Source organism: Motacilla alba, chromosome 17 (genome assembly GCF_015832195.1).
Source record: "Motacilla alba alba isolate MOTALB_02 chromosome 17, Motacilla_alba_V1.0_pri, whole genome shotgun sequence".
NCBI classification, from domain to species: Eukaryota; Metazoa; Chordata; class Aves; order Passeriformes; family Motacillidae; genus Motacilla; species Motacilla alba.
In genome coordinates, this window is record NC_052032.1 from 9,796,767 (window position 1) to 9,817,200 (window position 20,434).

General features: G+C 42.7%; 1 protein-coding gene across 11 annotated transcripts in view; it reads right to left on the minus strand.

Moving 5' to 3' along the window:
* The window catches only part of LOC119708987 (spermatid perinuclear RNA binding protein), a 59,205-nt gene that overhangs the window by 9,252 nt on the left and 29,519 nt on the right, over positions 1-20,434 (minus strand). For 4 of the 11 annotated variants that reach the window (XM_038156111.1, XM_038156110.1, XM_038156112.1 and 1 more), the window contains exons 6-17: positions 16,924-17,018; positions 16,419-16,514; positions 15,605-15,716; positions 14,922-15,019; positions 14,347-14,458; positions 13,559-13,651; positions 12,519-12,718; positions 10,391-10,552; positions 9,468-9,602; positions 8,791-8,931; positions 8,109-8,232; positions 6,197-6,241 (exon numbers count right to left, since the gene is read on the minus strand). In XM_038156111.1, coding sequence (XP_038012039.1) covers positions 6,197-6,241; positions 8,109-8,232; positions 8,791-8,931; positions 9,468-9,602; positions 10,391-10,552; positions 12,519-12,718; positions 13,559-13,651; positions 14,347-14,458; positions 14,922-15,019; positions 15,605-15,716; positions 16,419-16,514; positions 16,924-17,018 — 1,413 coding nt within the window. The other 7 variants (XM_038156121.1, XM_038156116.1, XM_038156119.1 and 4 more) reach the window with 7 other exon arrangements.

Here is a 20,434-nt window from a genome sequence, read left to right on the forward strand (position 1 = left end):
CTGAAAATAAAATCTCTTACCTTTTATAGCACGATCTCAGCTTACAGTCACTACATTTCTGCTTATTTTATACAAGTGCATATGGCTATGAAGGTCCGGAGAGAATGAGAATAAAGTGGAATTAACCTGCTGAAAACTGCTTAGAAGTCTTAAGCTGCAACATATAGATGTTCCAATACCATTTTAAAAAACATTCGCCTTTCAGTTATTGCTGATTGACAATCTCAAAATATCAACATACAAATATTCAAAGAGGGAAATATCTCAGTAAATTTTGAGCAGCAAAGGTTTTTGAACTGGATGTTTCCCAAATACTGTGTTTTCCTATCATTTGGTGATGATTTTAAGAGACACAAAAGCAATCCACTTGATTTTCAAGTTCAGGCCTACGATTTTTGTGCCTCATATCAATGATGTGGGAAAGAGAGAGAAACTATATCATTCAGTTACATTTTGGGAAAAATACTATGTTCTATTTCTTTTCTTCTGCCATTTTGCTACATTTCATGTCTGCTGACATGCACAATGGTACAAAGCACTGCTGCTTCAGGAGTGACCATTGCACAGCTCTGTAGCAACTTTTATAGGAAACATGCAAATACAGTATAGTATCAAAATTCTGAAGGACTTCAGTAGTGAAAGTAAAGGCAGATTTCAGTGCTTGAAGCAGCACTCGACCCGGGTTGTGCCTCGGTTTGGCATTTGGTTTTCCCCCCTCAACACACCAGTCCTTCCCCTTCTCGTGTAAAGAAATAACCAGGAGTTATACACATCTATTGCTATGTACCCAAAGAGAGGACTTGTGGCTTGGACTAAGTATTGCTTTTCATTACGTGGAACAAAGTTCAAGAAGTGAGAAAAACACTTTAAAAACAAAAGAAGGAAAAAAGCTCAGATCCCATGTCTGAAGTTGAGAAACCTCAAAATAAGCCACGTTTTTCTTGCTTTTAAGACATGTACAAAATGCCATTTGGAGCCACACAACCTGATGGTTCTAGAAGTCAGAGAAGAAATCTTGAGGGCCCAAGTGAATAATAAAAGGTGCGATGCTGAGAGGCTGGCAATAGGGACTGTCAATGAAAAAACCACCTACAGTGGGAGAAGAGCAGAGAAGCAAAAACCTCATGTTAATTTCTGAGACTGGCTGAAGCTAAAGCTCCATTTAAATTTCTCTGCTCTTTCAGCTGCAAGTGGAATTTTCATTGTAAAATGGGCACTTTGAATTCTTTGAAGGTATTGAAACATCTAACACTTCCAAGGTTACCACTTTCTAAACAAAGAACTGACAGCTCATTCATATTTTCAGTAAAGCAGAGAAATGTAAAATATGCAGCAAGGGGGCAAGTTTACAATGTGGTTAGTAACTCCCAACAAATGACAAAAAATAAAAAATGACTTCTATAAATCATCTGAAATGACTGCCATCATGTTGGAAAAGAGCATAGCGCCCTTCTTGTCTTTGAAATAGGAACAAGTTTTTGGCTTAGAAATGTTCATTGTATAGAATTGGTTCACAGAATATTTTGTTTGGAATTTTTCAAAACTGGGGATTCAGGGAAAAAAAAAAAAAGGAAACTACAAACAGTTGCCAATCAGGGGAACTCCAGAAGAGAGGGGGGGAAAAAATGTGTGCGGAGGAAAGATTCCTTTAATGAATATTTGATTAACAAAAATGGGCTCTGATCAGCCATGCTTTTTCTGCTCCGTGATGGCTTCCTTTCATCCATAGGCCAGCAAAACAGATCAGTGATTTCTGAGCACCTCTGAATTTGGCTCCATCCCCGGCCCTGCTCTGTGCTCCGTGGGTGACACCAGGCTCACCCTCCCGGGCCATCGTCTACGTTTTATTAAAGTACCACCGACACCAAACGGAAGCGAGAGCTACGGCAGGAGGAGAACCCTGGAAATGTAAACACATTCCTAAGCACAAATACTTAGCTTAAGAATAACAGCTGCAGTTAATTCCAGGGAAAGCAGCTTGTTCTATAAGCCACCCCTTATTCAGCTTTTCTGGTATTTCTCTCCCTCTAAGGGGGCTGTGGAGAGGAGGAACTTTGCTTTAAGCACCGCTCTTACAACACCTCAGCACAGACACGGCTCCCCTTGCCTCAGCAGCAGCGTCTGTTAGACAACAGGGGACAAAGGCAGATCTTTGGAAGAGCAGGAACTAAAGCCAGCCTATGGAAAAGCAACGGGCGAGGGCTGAGGAGACAGTGCAACCAACAATGCTGCTTATTTGTGGGGTGATACCTTAATAAAGACCACTGGAACCCCTTGTTAGAGCCCACAGCAGACTCCAGGCGTGGAGCTGGGGCCTATCCTGGAATTTCAGACAGGTGCACACACTCCTCATCAAAAAGAGGACTCTGGGTTTGAGCACCAGGTCATAAAAAAGTACTGGCCTATGGCTGAAGTGTGTCACTTTCCACAGCAGCACTCAACAAGAACTGGGACAATTAAATAGCAAGTTTTCATGGGGACCTTGTTGCTGCTTTAGATTCTTATAAATGTAAGGGGGAAAGGAGAACCTTTGGTTTAATAAACAATTGACAAATAAAATGCTTTCTGTAGAAATGGTGGATGGAAAATCAAGGGTGGGCAGACAATCTTAAAAGTGAAGAAGGCCACAAGAACAAGTGGATTTTTTTCTTTTTTTTCTCTCTCTTTTTTTTTTTTTTTGTAAAGACGGAAATAAAGGAAAACATGTAGTTTTTGAGCTCTAAAGAACCTGATTGGAACATTATTGTTGTCCTTTCTCTGGGCAATACGGGTGTAAGGTGTATCCCTGGAATTGCATCCTTCTGTGGGAACTTCCTTTAATACTTGTTTAGTACTTGTTTCACAGAATGCAGCCTTATACAGAGACAGACTAATTCCCTTTGTTTCATTTGTTTTTCAGCATTTTGTGTATGAGTGAAAAGTCTTCTTGGATAATTAAGACTGTGTCTAAAATCACAGTTACAGTATGCTGATCTATAAGGAAACTCAGGTACTGATGCTTAACTATAAAAAATAAGATAAAACAATATTTTAACCCATATTTTACTAAGTTTATTACACACCATAATATTTACAAAGTTAAATGTTAACTGTAAAGTTTCTATCTTGTTTTTTTTTATTATTACTCTTTTTATTTTTGTTTTTTAAAGAACTATGCCCTGCATTTAATAACCCTACAGCAAATACAGGTCATTAACTGAGTCTGTGTGACTGCATTAGGAAACAGGCAGTACTCTTGTGTTACAACAAAACAGTTTATTTGTGATCAGTGTTTTATATTCTATACATCCTTCACAAATTTAATTTTACATAATCGGATACTTCATTTAAAACGTAAGATTTAAGCTTCTAGTTCTTCCCTATAACAGAAGGCTGGTATAAGTTATTTGAAAATGAGGTAACATTTCACAGAACATTTTTTTCAAGTTTTAGAGAACTAAATTTGCATTTTGTTAAAATCAAAAAGTAGGAAAAAGATGTTTCTTTACAAATGACTTTGCTCAAGTATGTGTTCAAAGAAAACAGGATAAAAAGGCTTTTTTCTTCTAACATTCTGTACTGTACTGTGTTGTTCAATCAATAGGAATTAGCTTCTGCCATTTGCTAAAAGAATGAGTAGTGGGGAACGGGGTAAGTTGGGAATTTCATAACTGGTAACAGAACCATTCTCTTGGGTAAACCTACAGAGAGAAGAAAGGGAGAGGACTCCAAATAAGTTCAGCAATCCAAGAAAGTCAGATAAGAGCTTACAGCAGTGTTCTCATTAACCTTTTCCAGATCAGTCAGTCAATGTGATGCCAGGGTGCAGAGTCCCATAAACAGTAACGCTTCACCACTTTGCACTGTTTCAGACAGATGGTTATAGCTGAAAGTCTGCTTTATTTTTGTCCTAGTGTTTGGTAAAATTAAGGAAGTGATATTCTCAAAAGCAGAGTGTGTATTTGGACTTGAAGCTCTATTTCATAATCTTTATGGTAATTAATCTCTACTAGTTTGTTCTACATTGAGGTAATTTCACAGGCCAGTTCCAATTGCAGATATCCTAGACAGGCACTGCTGTGCATAAAATACAACTCCCAGGGAAACTGTTCAGCAGTTTTGATCAGCATCCAGGTAGGTCAGCCAAAAATCAAGCACCTACAGTAAATTCTGCATCTGCTTCCTTATTCTGCACTTTCCTCTCCTGTGTTGAAGTAGTAAATCTGGAAAGATTGACATCTGCCTGATTTCATTATTATTTTAGAGTTCTTGTGGCCTCACAAACTTCTGCACAATTAAACGTTTGTTTGGTTTTTTAATCTTGCCTATTTAAATTCTAGTATTTAACCTATGTATCCATTTAGAAATCACAAAGCAGCAACAGCAGGTATTTCAGAGCACCAGATGATCAAAGTGAAGTTTCCCAACATGCAACAGCTTACAAAGGCAAAGAGACATGTTTACCTTACAGCCAAAAAGCATTATCCCAGAACTTTGCATCACAATCATAAGACATTAAGAACAGAAACTCTTTATGTGAAAAATGGGGGCATCCAATTCCACAACGCTTTGAAGTCAGTGATATGTCACATATATACACCTAAGTGCTTCAAATCCAGCTCCCAGAATAGGCACAATGAGAAAAAAAAATCCCAAACCAGAAGGAATGAATGAAAAAAGCAAGAAAAGCTGCAGGGACACTTGGTAACAGTTGTGTTCCTGCCCTCAGCAGGGAAAGGATTCCTCATGTCACAGTGTGTCACTGCTTGTTAAAACAGACATGCAGATACCAGTAGTCCTAGTTATACTCTGAGACTGTTGCTTGAAAAGAACCAAGGGAGTTTTTAAAAAATCTATACCCCAAACTAAATTCCCTTTCATTTTTCTCTGAGAAAACATGTTGCTGTTCCTTGTGTGATGCACCACAAAGGACAACACTCCATGGGACAGCCCTGCTGCCAGCTGCCCTTCTGTCAGAGGACCGGGCCAGTCAGCAGGTGTGAAACTAGAGAGGCTTGCTCCAAATCTGGGGGAGAATTCCACACTGAACACAGCCCACGGGCCCGTTCTCCCTCTCAGTACAGACCTGGACCCGCTGGTCCCAGTCAGGCCAAGCAAACATTTTCAATAAAGCAGCAGCATTTGTGCCCTGTTAGAGCTCATACCTCTAGAAAAGTTGTGTCATTGACATTTCAAAATATTTTTAACTTTTATAATGATATCAGGGGAGTTAGTATTGCCCAAGTTAGACAGATTTGGGAGGGATGACTTATTACAAATGCTAAAAAGCAGAAGCTTCCCATATGAAAAACTCCAGGCCTTGAAACATGCCGGTCATTTGAGCAGCAGACTGTGAGCAGTCCCTGCCACAGAGAGGCTGGTGGGACTGGTCCTGGTGGGCTCACGTTGTGTGTGCCAGGACATATCACTGACTCCAAACTGCCCTGCTCCCATTGCCACATAAACCTCATTCAAAGTAACCAAAAGGGCCGGTTAGAGGAATGCATTGTTAGTCCAGCGTAAAACAAGCCAGTGGGGAGGGAGAAGCCGAGTTAAGGAAAACCCTTCCATCACAGCTCTCTGGTTATCAGCTCGCTTTACAATCTCCATGAAACCAGTGCTTTGCCAGCCTAATAGAACATGTTTCATAGTGAAAAGCATTGTGGCAAATGACCATGTCCTGGCTGCCTCACAGACTGATTGCTACCAGCACCAGCTACCCAAAACCCATCCTGGTGTCCCAAGCAGTGGTGGTTTAGCCTGCAGGGCTGGGGGGTTTTTGCCCATAGACTTCAGAGAGTTAACAGCATTAACGGAGCTTTGTCCACAAGTCACTTACACTTGGGAACAAACATTTCACCAATGTTACTGTAATGTCATTTAGCTAAATCTGAGTCAGAGATGCTGAAATTGGCCCTTCGGTAGTCTTTGAATGGAGCACAGACTGGCTGTAAAAAGTAAGGGAACTACTTTGACTGGGTTCCAGTATGAAGGGAACAGGCAATTAGAACAAGCAGTCCTTCCACAGACCAGGCAAAGCAGAGGCAAAAAGCTACTCCAACCAAAAAAGAACCACAAGGTTATGGCATAAAAGTGGTGTTGTTGTCATGGTTTAAGAGCTTAAATCTCTTTGAATTTCTCCTTGGACTGCCACATTTGGACTGCCACAAGAGTTTCTGCAGAATTTCTAACGTGTTAATTACAGGGCTGTACGTACCGTAGGCTGGTGCCGCTGTGCTGTATCCGTATGGTGCTCCATAGCCTGCAGGGAAACAGAGGCAGACGGGTCATTCCCTGCCCTGCCTGGCAGTGTTTGCACACCTGCACATGGGCAGGGACCCTGTGCCTGAGGCAGGAGCACAGCAAAACCAAACTCACACCAATACATACAAACATTGCTGAAAATGCTGAAATGTTCCTATGCGGCGGCCAGAAGGACAAGCTGCCAGGGACTTTTTCAAGCCTCAGCATCAGAGAGTTAAAATTCCCTATTTCATTTCCTCAGCATTTTCTTTTCCACTGAATCCCTCAAGTCTGCACTGTCAGAGCGCAGAGTTGGTGTGACACAGACATCCCATATTTGCTTATTTTGTGTCTTAAGACACAAATGCAGTCTATGCAGAGAACAGTCACTTTCCTAAATCTCCTTTAAAAAGAAAATGCTGGATGCCTGTGGCAGATGCCACATCCCCCTTAGTAAAGCTCCTGACTTTCTCTGCCATTTCTAACAGAGTTCCACAGAAGACATGTGAACACCTCCACACAAACAGATTGTTTTCCCCCAGGGAGCAGAGTGTGACTCTGAAGTATTTGAGAGAAAAAGCAACACAGGTAACACCAGCATTGGTTTCTACATGTCAGTAGTTCATGAAGGCTTTACAAGTTTTTTTTTCTGGTGAGACTGCTGGTGTCACTCCAAAAAGTAAGACATTTCTGAGAAGAATAGGTGATAGAGAGAAATGTTCTGTGAAGGCCAAGGCCAATAAAAGCTTAACTACAGCAACTGGGAAATGAAACTTATTTCTGGAATAATTCCACACTGGCAAGAAGCATGCCCCTGGCAGGTTAAAGTGTCTCTTAAATGACTCCTCAGGCAGACAGACAGTTCCAAAAACAATGTTAACAGCCATTAAAAATGAATTACTGGGTTTTAATATTTAAAATGACATGACCATACAGGAACAATGAAGATGACATGCTGCCAATGGTGCCGGGCAGGAAGGCTCCCAAACAACGGGGCTGTGCTATTAGCACGTGTGAGCTGCTGGAGGGTCTAATTAGAGCTCAAGCTGTAATCTGAAAGCCTGAGCATGAGGACTTGAAGTGTGATTTTTTGGAAGCTACTACTGGATTTGCTTTGACTAAGGCATCTTCAGCATCTCATTCTTATAAATCTGTGGTTCTTAGAACAAGGGAAAACAATGTCTGGATTCCTTTCACATGTCACCCACAAACCTCAGACATGCTGTAAAGTCACAAAGAAAATGCACTTTGAAAAGTAATTTGAGGATGGAGAAAGCGATCATTTCATGAACATTTTCTTGTGAAAATGTAACATGGGAACCAGAAGCCCTTCAGAAGCTGTTTCTGCTAATCAGAAGAATGCAGTGCGGATGATGATTCCCCATCAGCCAGAGTATGAAAATACATTCTTTTATTTCTGGCCACCACAGAAGCTACTATTAGATGCTTCCAGGTGGAATTCACATAGAGGGTTTTCGGGAGCTCAGGGACTCTTGAGCCTGCTGACTTCCTGCTCACAAAGGATTCTTGGAAAAGGCATTCCTAATGCTAAACCAGCACATGATCCAGAAGGTTCTTAGGCAGGAAGAGAGTTTTGGGAATTGTGCCATGGCAGTGAACTATGAAGACAAATCATAAAATAATAAAGCCAAGAAAGCATTATGCCCATAACTGTGTGCTCTGTGCACACAGAGCTTTGAGCTGCACACTCACAAAGGATACACTCTGCCAGTTTTCCAGCTCTCTGATTTATTTAAACCCCCATGAAGCCTTCTGCTCCATGTCAGATGGTTAAAGGAATCACTTGCACAGGTGAATGACACACATGAAAAAGAACACCCCAGCAGACAAATACTAAACTGTCAGCTACAAGTGCGGTGCCTTACCTGGTGTTATGTATCCAGTAGCAGCAGCTGCCCCAACAAACGCCCCTCGTGTTAAAGCACCTCGTCCTCTGCCTCGAACAGCCTGGACTGCTGCAGAAACAGCTGTATTGACAACCCCTTTAGTCTGCCCAGAGTGACAAAAAATAGCAGTTCAGAGAGTGAGCGCTGCAGGAATACAAGGCCACCTGCATTAAATCATCCCCTTTGAGAGGGCTCTGTAAAAATGCCTGATGTGCCAGGCTGGCTGAGCGCAGCCTGGAGAGTGCTGTGCCAAAGGATGTGAGTGACAGGGACACAGTGGTCCCTGGCCCTGTCACTGCCTGCAGAGCCCAGCACGTTCCCCGTGCTCAGCCCTGGCAGTCCCTTCCCTCAGACTGTGCCTTATTTCCCTCAGATTTGGGCATGATTGCACACTGCTGGCTTCTGAGTCTCTCTCTGCTGCTCCTCCCTGCTGTCTTTCCCACCTCCTTACAACTTTCCTCAACCTACAGCACTGCTTTTACATCTCCCATACCCTCCTGAACCCACATAACTGCAGCAGGGCCAGGATTTCACCCCCAAACAACCAGCTCACAACAACACCAGCCTGTGTTAACCTCACTTTACTGAAATGCTGCCTTCTGTGTCAAAAACCAACCCAGACCTGGGATAATGGTCCAAAAAAGCAAGTTACAGTTCTTACCTGAGGAAGAATCTTCTTTTTCTTGTTATTTGCTGCATTAGGCCCAGAAAACAGTTTTTCAAGTGCTGCTAATGCAGCACTTGCTTTTGCTACTTTCTTGTTTGGGCCTGCACCTCTGAACTTCTGCCCATCTACTTCTACCTGAAAATTAAGACATGTGTTTATGCCTAGTATTGATCCACAGGAACACCATGCTGCACCCACTCAGCTGATATGCCACCCATAAAGAACTTCAGTAGGAAAAAACATCCTTAGTGTTTTATGTGGCAAATTTCTATTGATTCTAGATTTGAAACTGCTAAAGGATACCAAGGTTATCCTGGGAACCAGTGTGTCACAGATACTGGGAATCTGGAAACTACAACTGCAATTCAAAGAGGACCAGCATATCTGTTGGATATTGGATTTAACCCTACCCTGGAGTCTTCCTTGTCATGAAGTTTTGGTCAGAACCCAGTTTTAATTCTCACTGTATTTTCCTAAAGTAGAAAGGCTATTCCTTTCCCCAGCTGAATCATCACAGCAGCAAAGACATCCATAACCTGAGAAATCACCACCACCGATGTGCATTGTAAAAGGCAAACTAGCAAAAACCTGAGCTGCAGCAGCCATGACTCTGCTGCACCATTGATAACCCCTCAGCAGCTGCACCTCTGCCCCACCTCTGCCCCGCTCACCTCCATCACAAAGCGCTTGTCATGGCTTCCCCCTGTTTCAGAGATGAGCTCGTACTTCAGCCCTCTTCTCTTTTCATTGAGCTCCATCACCGGGTTTTTGCCACTTGCTGTGAGTATGGGACCCTGAGTTCTTACCTAGGGAGACATGCAGGGTGTTACTTCAGAGCCTCTCTCTCTTCAAAATGCAGCCAGACCTCTGCACAGCTGTATCACAGGTACCACTGCCCTGGCTGCAGCAGGCTGCAATGCTGGCACAGCAAAGGGCAAGTCTCTAAAGAAGGGCAGGAGGACAAACAATGGTGTCACAGATGTGACACCCATTTATTTCTGTTAGTGAGGGCTGCTGTCCTCATGGCCTGATCTGGTGCCTGCACAAACTAAACATGACACCAGCTGCACTTGGAATTGCAACCCTGAGAGAATCCAAAGCTGAAGGTGGGGCCATGGTGTCAAGTTCCTTGAAATCGAAGGCTTTCACACCGACAGGAGAGGCTGGCCCTCCCAGCCCTGCACTCGCCTCTGCTGTTCCACCTAATTATGTCCTGGCACTACCCAGCTCACACTTAGAAGAAATCTCATGCCCTGAGTCACGTGTCTTAGTAGAAATGTCTGTCACTGTTTGGAAAGCAAGGTAAAGCTGAGATCTCAGCATACCAGATCAGTCTGCAATAGAATTCTCTCAGCTATGGATAAAAACAGGGCAGTTCCATTGAAAATACTCCATTTCCCTGGAAATTTCTCAGTGGACTAAACATGTATTGTGGTTTGAGTTATCCATGATTACACACTGTCTGGAAATTATTTCCCAACTGAAGACATTTATGTTTTACCATTCTGACAAGTAGAACAGAAGAAAAACCCAATGAAAAGTGAAACCCCAAACCCCACACCTCCATCTGTGGTACTTTCAGTGCAGTCCTTACCTCTAGGGTAGCGGAGGTGTCAGCTGTGGAATTGCCAGTATTATTATTGCTTGAGATTGAAGACGTAGTTTCATTTTTACCTTCAGTATCTGATTTTTCATCAGAACTTACACACTCCACATCTGCATCAAAACCTGTTGGATACCCCATCGCTTGTAAAACCTGCAACAAAGCCCCATGAAATGAACTGTGACAGAGGCAGCAGAACAGGAACAAGTACAAAGCTGATCACAACACAACTAACAGTCCACCATACACTTTAAAAAGGCAGATTGCTTAGAATATTCGTTTTCTCCTATTTGAAATGGAGATATCCATTTCAGTGCTTATCAGTAGGGAATACAATATCAATGGGGAAAATAAATTTAGGTTTCCAAAAGTGGAATCAACACAAAGCAGAATTTTAGTCTCAAAGATACTCATGAGCATCATAATCTCAAGAATTCCTTGTAAAGTAGGAAATTAAAGACACTGTTTAATGGCCTTATAAGGAAATAGTTTCATGCATGATTTCCCCCGTGTCTATGGACAGATCAAGAGACAGACTGTGGGGCAAACGTGACAGTCTTGTGAGAATTCAAGCCTTGTACAAGATGGTACTTCTGGAGCTCAGTTCCTTCAAAAACATCCTCCATGAGCAAGGCCAGCCTCTCCCTTAACCAGCTTCCTGATGCAGCTGCACAGAGCTACTCCACATAGGGCAAGGGAAACTGAAAGAACCTGAAACTGCTGAAAATTTAGGGCCAAGAACAAAGTCTGCAGAAATGACTGTGTTCAAACCCTGAGCTGAGAACTGCCTGGGTAAACCCCCAGCTCAGCTGCCATGCAGTTGGGGTACATCTGGCTGCATTTTCAGAGCTTCTGCATTTTAAAAAGGTCAGATTAGAAAGTGAAATCTCACATTATTCCCTCTTATAAGACTGGATCTGGGTCTGCTGAGAAGGGAAAGAAAGAAAGAAAGAAAAAAAAAAGGCAACTCTGGCCACACCACCCATTTCCTCTTGGCTTGAATCGCGGATGTTTTGATGTGTAAATTTAGAGAAAACAGAGCTGGGTCGGCACCAGCACAGATCTGGCTGACGCAGAGAGGTTCAAGGGCAGAGCAGTCACAGTTTTTCAGGGCAAGAGGGTTTTTTGGGCTTTTTTTTGTTGTTTTCCAAACTGCAGGGAGGTAGGCAAAATAAAAGAATGAGGCAGAAGGTCTGGAAGGACACACATGCAGAGAGCTACTATTCCTGAAGGAATAGCACATGCCCTCAGATGCTTCTGGACACTTTGAACTTGAAAGCACATAGGACAATGGGATTTTCAAAACTGAAATCAAAGGAAAGCAGAAAGTTGCCAGATGAAGATTCTAAAAAGGAAATTCTTGTTCAAAACAAAATGAGGCACAGAATGACAGATGGGCCTGTTCCTATCAGAAGAGCAGTTCTATTAACAGATGTTCTTTTGTAGACTCGTTTAGGTTGGGAAAGACCTTTAAGATCATTGAGTCCAACCATCCATTACCCCAGGCCTGCCACACCCATCACTGAGCCATGTCCCCAAGCACCACGTCTGGTGGATGCTCACACTGGGCATTCCAATCTGTCCTGCTGTCATGTAGAGCACCTACAGGAAGCAACAGCAGCTTGACCAGTCTCTGAATGATACCAGTGTGCCACAGGAAATTTTACTGGATAAATCATTGACATGGTTTACCCAGTACACAGAGGTACTCTTCAGGCACCGAGGACAGAACTCAATTTCCAGGAGCTCACAAGCCAGGAATGGACACAGAGAAGGAGGGGGAGAAAGAAGCAGCCACCAACATGCCACTTCCAAACCAACAGGAGGAAGGAGTGGAACACAACACAACCAAACCCATCCCATCCAGAATTTCACCACCACATTCAGTCCACTGCAACATGAACTGACCTGTAGAGCCCCAAGAAATTCTTCCCCCCGGCTAGCACAAAACCAGAGATGCTCTTTGAACCATGCCCACTGTCTTCAGAGCACACAGTGAGCAGCTCAGCTTAATGATTTGGGTTTTTTATAATTTTGAGCTTGCATATCACTAGTTTTAAGCACATTTCATACTCCATCCCAAGACCTGGGGTTAGCAGATGATTTCAGGCTGCCTTACCTTCACTGCCACATGGAGCTTGGCTGTTTTCTTAGAAGGTCCTGATGCTTCGTAAGTCGTACCATCAACATCTACAGACATTGTGAAGACTGGGGCATGGACTGGACCAGACTGTGACAGCAGCTTATACTGAAGCCCTGGCCTGATTTGGTTCAGCCTCATCAGAGCATTCATGAGATCTATTGCTTTACTATCTAGTACTAGTACAAGATAGTAGAAGGGGTGGGGGAAGGAGGGGAAAGGAAAATGAACAAAACAAGATGAACAGAAAAATGAAACAGTTTGCATTTCAGTGCCTTCTGTCTGTACCAAGGAGCAAAACCATCCCTCAGCCTCTCAAGAGGGTGAGGAGAGCCGTAATGCTGTTAAGTCCTTAATAAGCCATTCTAATTGGGGGTCACAACTATAATGACCTGGTTTTATATTAACAACATTCTGCTGCAGCTAGCTGTATTCCTCCTGCCTGTTGTAAAAGAAGTAACAAGTTTTATAGCTAATGGGGAACCAGATCCAGAACTGGCATCCGAGTAGCACAATGAAAATAGCCCCCAGAATGACTGGATCCCAGCAATGCCAAGAGACTTCTAGTCTGTGCATATGTGCAACATTAATGCTTTGCAGATTGCACATTTTATTTTCCTTGTGGGAGATCTTGAGCGACCAACACCTAACTCAGGAAGGGGAAGAGTGAAGAGAGTGCAATCTTCACTCACCAAGGTCACTGCAGTACTTTAAAAAGACCCCACAATACAGGGATGTTACCAATAAAGTACCTCAGCTGCTTGGGCAACTTCAGTTCTGGTGTAACCTGATGGGTAATCCCATTTAAAAATGCAAATCATTCAGTTAGTAAAGCATGTCAGGGGAAATTCAGATGCACAGAGATGTATTTGACATTCCAAATGCAGGGTGATAGAGACAACAATTTTGTTCCAAAGACTTTTTCACATGCTCTACCACACCAACACAGAGAAGCTTTTAAAGCAGCTCCCCCTGTACAATAGATCTTTGAAAACAGAGTGGAGAAGTGCTGCACTTACTTTTCCTCAGATTACGCTTCATCTTTTTATTTGGGTCTTTATCATCCCCAACACTGTCTTCAAACGGTCTTTTCAGAGCAGATGAGCCTGTACCTAGGGTATAAAGTTCCTTGTAATATGGATATGCCATTAGGAAAACACGATCCCACAGCAGGAGTCTGATTAGTCCCACACTGTTTCTTGCTTGTTTATAGAGAAAAGAACTCATCCATCAGTCACAGCTTTCCTATTGCTACGTGAAAGCCAATACTGGTTTACTGCTCACTCTACCAGGCCAGGCAGGATGTGTGTCCAATACCAGGTGTGGGATAAGGACTGCAAACCTGCTCTTTTCCACATTTAATCTAAGCAAGACCTACAACAGTATTGTTTTTACAAAAAAATACACATGGTTTTTTTAAATTAGATATATATTGTTTTCCAGGAATAATTTTTGAGTAATTCTTATTATGGACACTCATTATATGCTTTTTGACATGTCTGCAGTCTCTCCTTGCCAGCATAAGAATCAAACACTACTTGTGCTCATGGATGCCAAGGGACTTTGTGCTTAACGATAATCATCAGCTATATTATGGCTGTTGTGCCTCTCGTCTCTTGGTATTTCTAGAGACCAGAACTTCCAGATTTTATTCTCACAATGAAATATTTAAAAAAAACAAAAATCACCCCACATATAACAAAGAATATCTTCTACTTCACATTCACAGCACGTAATTCAGAACTTCACCCATTCTAAATTAACTCCTACTGCCCAGTTAGTGACTTTTGGAACAAATAATACCTACCTTCTTTGTCAGTTACTGACCAGGAATATTTCTGAAATGACTTATTTGATGGGAGGGGATCCATTTCCAACACTTTATAGATCTGCCCAAAGGCTGATAATCTGAGCGCGTGCTGAAAGGGACAGCAGACACACACATTAATCACAGCAGGATTTCACCTCACTTGCTCAAGTTTTTTAGTAAGTCTTTAGACACAAAACTACTTCTGTGGTTTTGACAGACAAGAAGACAGCTTTTACAGCTGGCCTCTGCAATAGCTGTGGAAAATGCTAATGTCTAAAAACATAAAACTCATGAATTTCTGTAACACAGAGTGCAGGGCACACTGACAGGGAGCCCACCCAGGGGCTCTGTGCTGGGAGCCCAGGTGGGTGCACAGACTCCCCACTGCCTCTGCAGGGATAAGACTTCCCACACACTTAACTCCTGCACTCCTGATCTGTGGTTTAACCTTTCCAGGATAGTGCAGCCTAAGAACTGTCAGGACTGCCATGAAAACAAGCCACCCTGGCAGAGAATAAATGGTGCTAATGAGCTGGATTCCTCACTGTAGCAGCACACACAGAGTTCCCTACCTGAGCACTGTGTGTAATGGCTTCTTTTTGCTGAACTGTCATGTAAGACAAAGCGTCGGTGGGCTCGCGCTCGCAGGGGTCGTGCAGCCCCGGGCCCCCTGGCAGGGAGAGGAACGGGGGTTACTGAGGGGAACGAGCAGCAGTGTGCAAACAGGGACTGACAGAGCAGCTGAGCCCAGCTGCTGCACACAGGGCAGCACCCCTTCTCCAGCAGGGAGTCAGGCCTCACACAATGCACACTGACCCGAGCTTTTATACCCTTGCAGTGGCCACAGACCTTATCAGGGTAAACACTGCACATGGGTGATAACATTAACTGAAATCAGTAGGTCTGGAAGAAAACACATCATTTGGACAGATAGGTAGATTTCAAGGAATCTGTAGAAACCAGATAATCATTAAGTCTATATTTACCTGCAACCCTTAATGAGGTAGGGGTTAATTTATAACAAATCTAACCTTCCCTGTTAACTTCTCCTGCACCGGCAATATCATTCACACAGTTACCATTATGCAAAATCCTTACTTTTAATTTTGTATTTTAAAGAAAAAAACATTAATTTCACTCCATGGCAGGTTCGGAGTTCACGGCAGGCATTTCTCATGTAATCCTACAGCAACAGCTAAATGTTTAGGTGGGCTGACCATCCCTTTGTGTTCCTGCAGTTCATTTGGCCCCTTACCAGGAAGCAGAATTCCAGATGCCAAACACTCCATCACTCGTCGCAACGCCTCCCCAGCGCCCAAAGGTCTATTACAAGTACCTATAGATTTTTCACATATAAGCTCGAGTGGCTAGAAGACATTAAATTATGATTAGTATGGACACAAGGGTAACTGTGACTGAAAGTTAAAAATGGGGGGGCAGAGGAGATGATCAGGACACTTTGTCTGTAATCCACTACAGGTCTAAGGGCCAGAGACCTGCCCCGGAGGAGGCCGTGTCCTCGTGCAGGGCACATCTTTGTCCCCCTGGTCTGAGTCACCTTCTGAGGACACCAGCTGCTCTCTGCCCAAAAAGTCAAAAAGGAGAGGTCTCTAAAGTCAAGCCAGATGAATGTTCTCCTCTCAGAGGGCTTTCAGTTCCACACAAGAGAAACAGCACCTCTGCTGCCCTACAGAGTGTTCCTCTCCAGGCACGCAGATAAACCTGCCCAGGAAGGGGCGACAGCCGCTGGCAGGAGCGGCATTGTCACGGGAGCAGGATAGTTCTAGAATACTGAACAAGAGGGATGGAAGGCAACAAGTGGGAGTCTGCCAATCCTCTGGGATGTGCAAGGCCCACAGCAGTGTGTCCCTTTCCATGGGATCAGTGCATCACAGACTCGAGGACTACTTGCCTTCTCTCCCCTACACAGGGAGCAGTTAATAGAGAGCAAAGGAACAGGGGTGGAAGGAGTCTCATACAAGACTCTGCTTTCTCCAGTCCTAACACTGCTACAACTCTCAGGAGACCTGAGACATGACCCTGTGGCCTTCAGCTCTTTCTGTACTTACCCAGCCTTTCAGCGGTGCCCATGTGGGGACTCTGTTGCACAAATCCCGCAGAATACGAAGGACAATTACACATGATTTTAGTCCATTTGCCCTGGCCTAAAACAAACAAAATGATTCCAATACACCTGCAAAAGCCTGCTCTTCAATTTTGCTTTTCTTTTTAAATGCACAGAGTCCTGGGATAGATTTTAAATTATTATTACTTAATACTTAATCATCTTCATGCAAAATAAAAACACTTATATAAAAGTACACTTGAATTTAGAGAGACGTATAAAAAAGGCAGCGAAATGTCAAGATTGCTTTTGTAGCCTCATGACAACTCTGGTCCAGCTGACTGTCTCCCTGTCACGTTTGCCCTCGCACAGTACAGCACTGGGTTGGAATTCTAGACCTTTGCTCTAGGAGGGACTAGTCAGAAATTAAAGAGGCATTAAAATTAAAACTGTCTCAAATAAAACCTCGCAAGGCTACAATAACAACAAGGTAAGAACAAAGAGCCAACCTGAAACCATTTGGCGTGCCGCAGAGACGCCAAGGCCTCCAGGCATTTCTGCCTGTCCAATAAGTCCGGAGGATCTTTCATCGCAACATTATCTACTGGTAAAAATGGGATAAAAAGAGACAGATACAATTTGACCAAGGGGTTTCTGTCACAATACAAAAAGAGCGGCAGCATCTCAATGAGATAATAAGACTCCCAGAATTTAAGTGCACGGTGTTATTTAATTTAAACAAGCCATTAAAGGTAGTAAATGTGCACGTGTGCAACAGAAGCAAAGGCATTCACTCCTTGTAAAATAATAGTAATAATAAAGATGGCCACTGCTACAGACAATCTGGGATCTTATTAAAAATGTAGAACACATTTCAGGGCAGAAAATAGCTCTATAGCACTTTTCCTTTTTTTTTTTTTTTTCTGTTGGGATGTACTGGGCTTTTTTTTCCTCTTATTCTTTGTGACTTTTATTCCACAAAGGTGGCACGGAATTTCAAAGCTTCTTTGGACAAGAGGAAGATATTCTCAGAGGGTAATAAAAAAAATGTAATAGGTAGAAAGTGAAATTACATCCATGCAATTGTTGAGAATTCCAAAGAAAAACATTGAATATATTTGAAATATTACTGCATGAACAGTACTAGCCAGTATAATTCAATGAAAGAAATATCCAGGAAATGCTAGTACAATACTTTAGTTTGATTAGTCTTTCATATAACCCGAGCATATGAAAGAGTGGGTTTGGTAACTTCCAGGTCATTAATGTGTTTGAGAGGAAGTGCCCTCATGTAAAAGCTTCCCAACAGCAACTGAAACCAACAGAGGAAATTCAGAGATGGATTTGAGAGACAAGACACTGATATTTTCTGTCCAGGTTTATACTTTTTTTGCCTTCCCCCCCCTTTATCAACCAACTTGTAACAAACTGCTTTGAGCAGCCACATCCAATTCTGCATTAAGGGGAATTCTCTATCAGTCCTTCCTGATAGAGATAAATATCCTTCCTGATAAAATAAATATCAGTATTTATTTTATTTTAATCCAAAGGAGTTTGTGACATCCAGATTCTCTGGAAACTCTCTATAAATGACAGACTCTACATTTCTGTGAAATCACATTACAAAGATAGTTTAGCTGATGTTGAGAGCAGCTGGAATAATAAAATTAATCCATGGTTTAACTAAAACCTTGAATATGACATTTTCCTATGAATACATAGTTACTCTTGACTTAAAAATAAATAATTTGGAAATACACTCATTTCATTATTCATAATGGTTAGTTCTCCAGGTCTTTAGAGACCTTTGCAGAGGTGAATGAAATACTAAATCCATTCCAAACTGAAAACTCTGCTAGATGAGCAAAATCCAGCAAGACATCTAAAATACCAGGACAAGTCATGAGGAAAAAGTCCCGTCACTTTGTTAGTGCCATCTCCAAGGACATTTTCATGGGTTCCTCTGAATGGGATTGGCTGCATAAGCAATTGCATCTTTACTGTTAAGGCTGCCTCTCGTAAGCCATTTCCTGGGAGGGTTACTCTGGTAAAAGCACTCGATGTTATGATGAATAAAAGAGCCCAAAGCAAAAAAACCCCACCAGTGTAAAACTGAACAGAACCAGTATCTTGTCTGACAGGTGATGGTTGCAGTTAACAGCTGCTGACTCAAGTGCTATAAGCTTATTTTCTAACCCCTGTGAACTTCACAGCAGATATTTGCATTGTTTGTTACTGCCCTCATCAACAGCATTCCAGGATTGGGATTAATCACTCCTCTTGTCTGCTTTGCAAATCAGTGTCCAAATGAAAGCTGCAAAGTCTCAAAGCTCTGGCTTTCTTTGAGCACAAAAGGTCACTTTGGAACACAAGATTTGCTTCTAAATTTCCAGTGCAGTTTCGTTGTTTTCAGGAGTGACATTTGTGGCACGGGATTACTCAACATCCATCTGGGTAGTTCACTGAGAAAACTTCACTGCAGACAATATAAACATCTGCTTAAAGCTCAAGTATTGTATCAAACAAGTACTGTCAATGAATGATCAGAATCTTATTTTAAAACGTTAGAAGTGGCAAAGGTGACTGACTGCAAAATCATTATTTTTTTGCAATGAACTGGGGCTCAGCGTTATATGAGGCTTTGCTAAAGAGTGCTGCAGCCATTGATAAAGTAAATTAGTTTTTCCTTTAAACTACAAACCAAACAGAATACATGTCACCTGTCACCAGGTGAACCAAAACCCTCCGAAGATGTGTTTCAACAGTTGAGAACCATACTTTTTCTTACAGGATTAAGACCATTTTCCAAGGCCTAATTTACAAATATCTTGGAGAATTTTGCCAATCGCTTGTTCAGCCCCAGTGTCCTGATGTTGCAGTCTGCCAACTTTCGGGTGCAAGATTCTATTAAACGGAAAGATGAAGAGAACAGGCAGTGAAGAGGGCGAGCGGCTTGCGGCGGGCTCCCTTCAGACCCCCTCGGGAGAATGGCATGTTTCTTCATGCTCTGCCAGTCAGGAAAGTGAGACCAAATCAAAATTTTCAAACGGGATTGCAAAGCTTTCCTTTTTCCCTTGTAGTTTTAACGAGGGCAGTGATCCAAGGAGTTTAGTAAAGAGTAAATTCTAAAGCCCTGACGTTAGCTCACACTATGCAAGGCAGAACCAATCCCTCAGGAATTCTCCCGCTCTGCTGTAGCATTCTCTTCACACAGGAGCTGCCAACTCCATTCATGTGAGCCCTACGAGGAGCCTTGTGTTCTCCAGAGAGGGGAGGGCAGGCTGGGGCTTGCTGCCTCTGCAGAGGCACCTGGCCCCTTGGGAGCATCACTGGCCATGTCCTGCTCCAGGAGCACCGGGACTTCAGCCCCACTTGGTGAACCAGCTTGTTTGTAATTACATCATTTGTTTTACTGCATGCTCAGTAATAACAACTGGTTTTCAGGATGCAAGGTTCTGGTCTGGAAAGCCCAATTTATATTTGATGCTGTGACTAGAAATTCAGTTTCTTAAGAAGTTTAAAATTTAAATTGATGCAAAATGCAGGCAAATTTAGGTGCTTGACTTCTCAACATGAGAAAGCAGAGCTTTATGGGTAGCTGTTTGTGAGAAACACCAAAATGCACACACACACTGGGCCACTATTTATTTTTGCTAAGGAGCAGCAAAAACAAATAGGACAAACACCACATCTTAAACATGAACACTTTTCCAAAGAGGTGGGGACTGAAGAGAAATCCAGGAATGTTTTTCGATACATTCTGACATCAGGGCATGAAGGCACACACAGCATTCCTACAGAACAATGGGAGCACTGGTAACGAGGGCCGTTGGCCTGACCTGGGTTGTTAGAGGACAGATTAGTGCTAATCCCACCACAGAAACCTTGGTCAGTTTTCCACAGGCTCGGGCAGTCTGGGCCTAGCTTACATGGAAGATGAAAGGCAAGTTCAGCAGCACTTTGAGCTCCTTCAGTCAAAAATGCATGGAGCCAATGACAGGTTTTTAAAACTGCATAGGA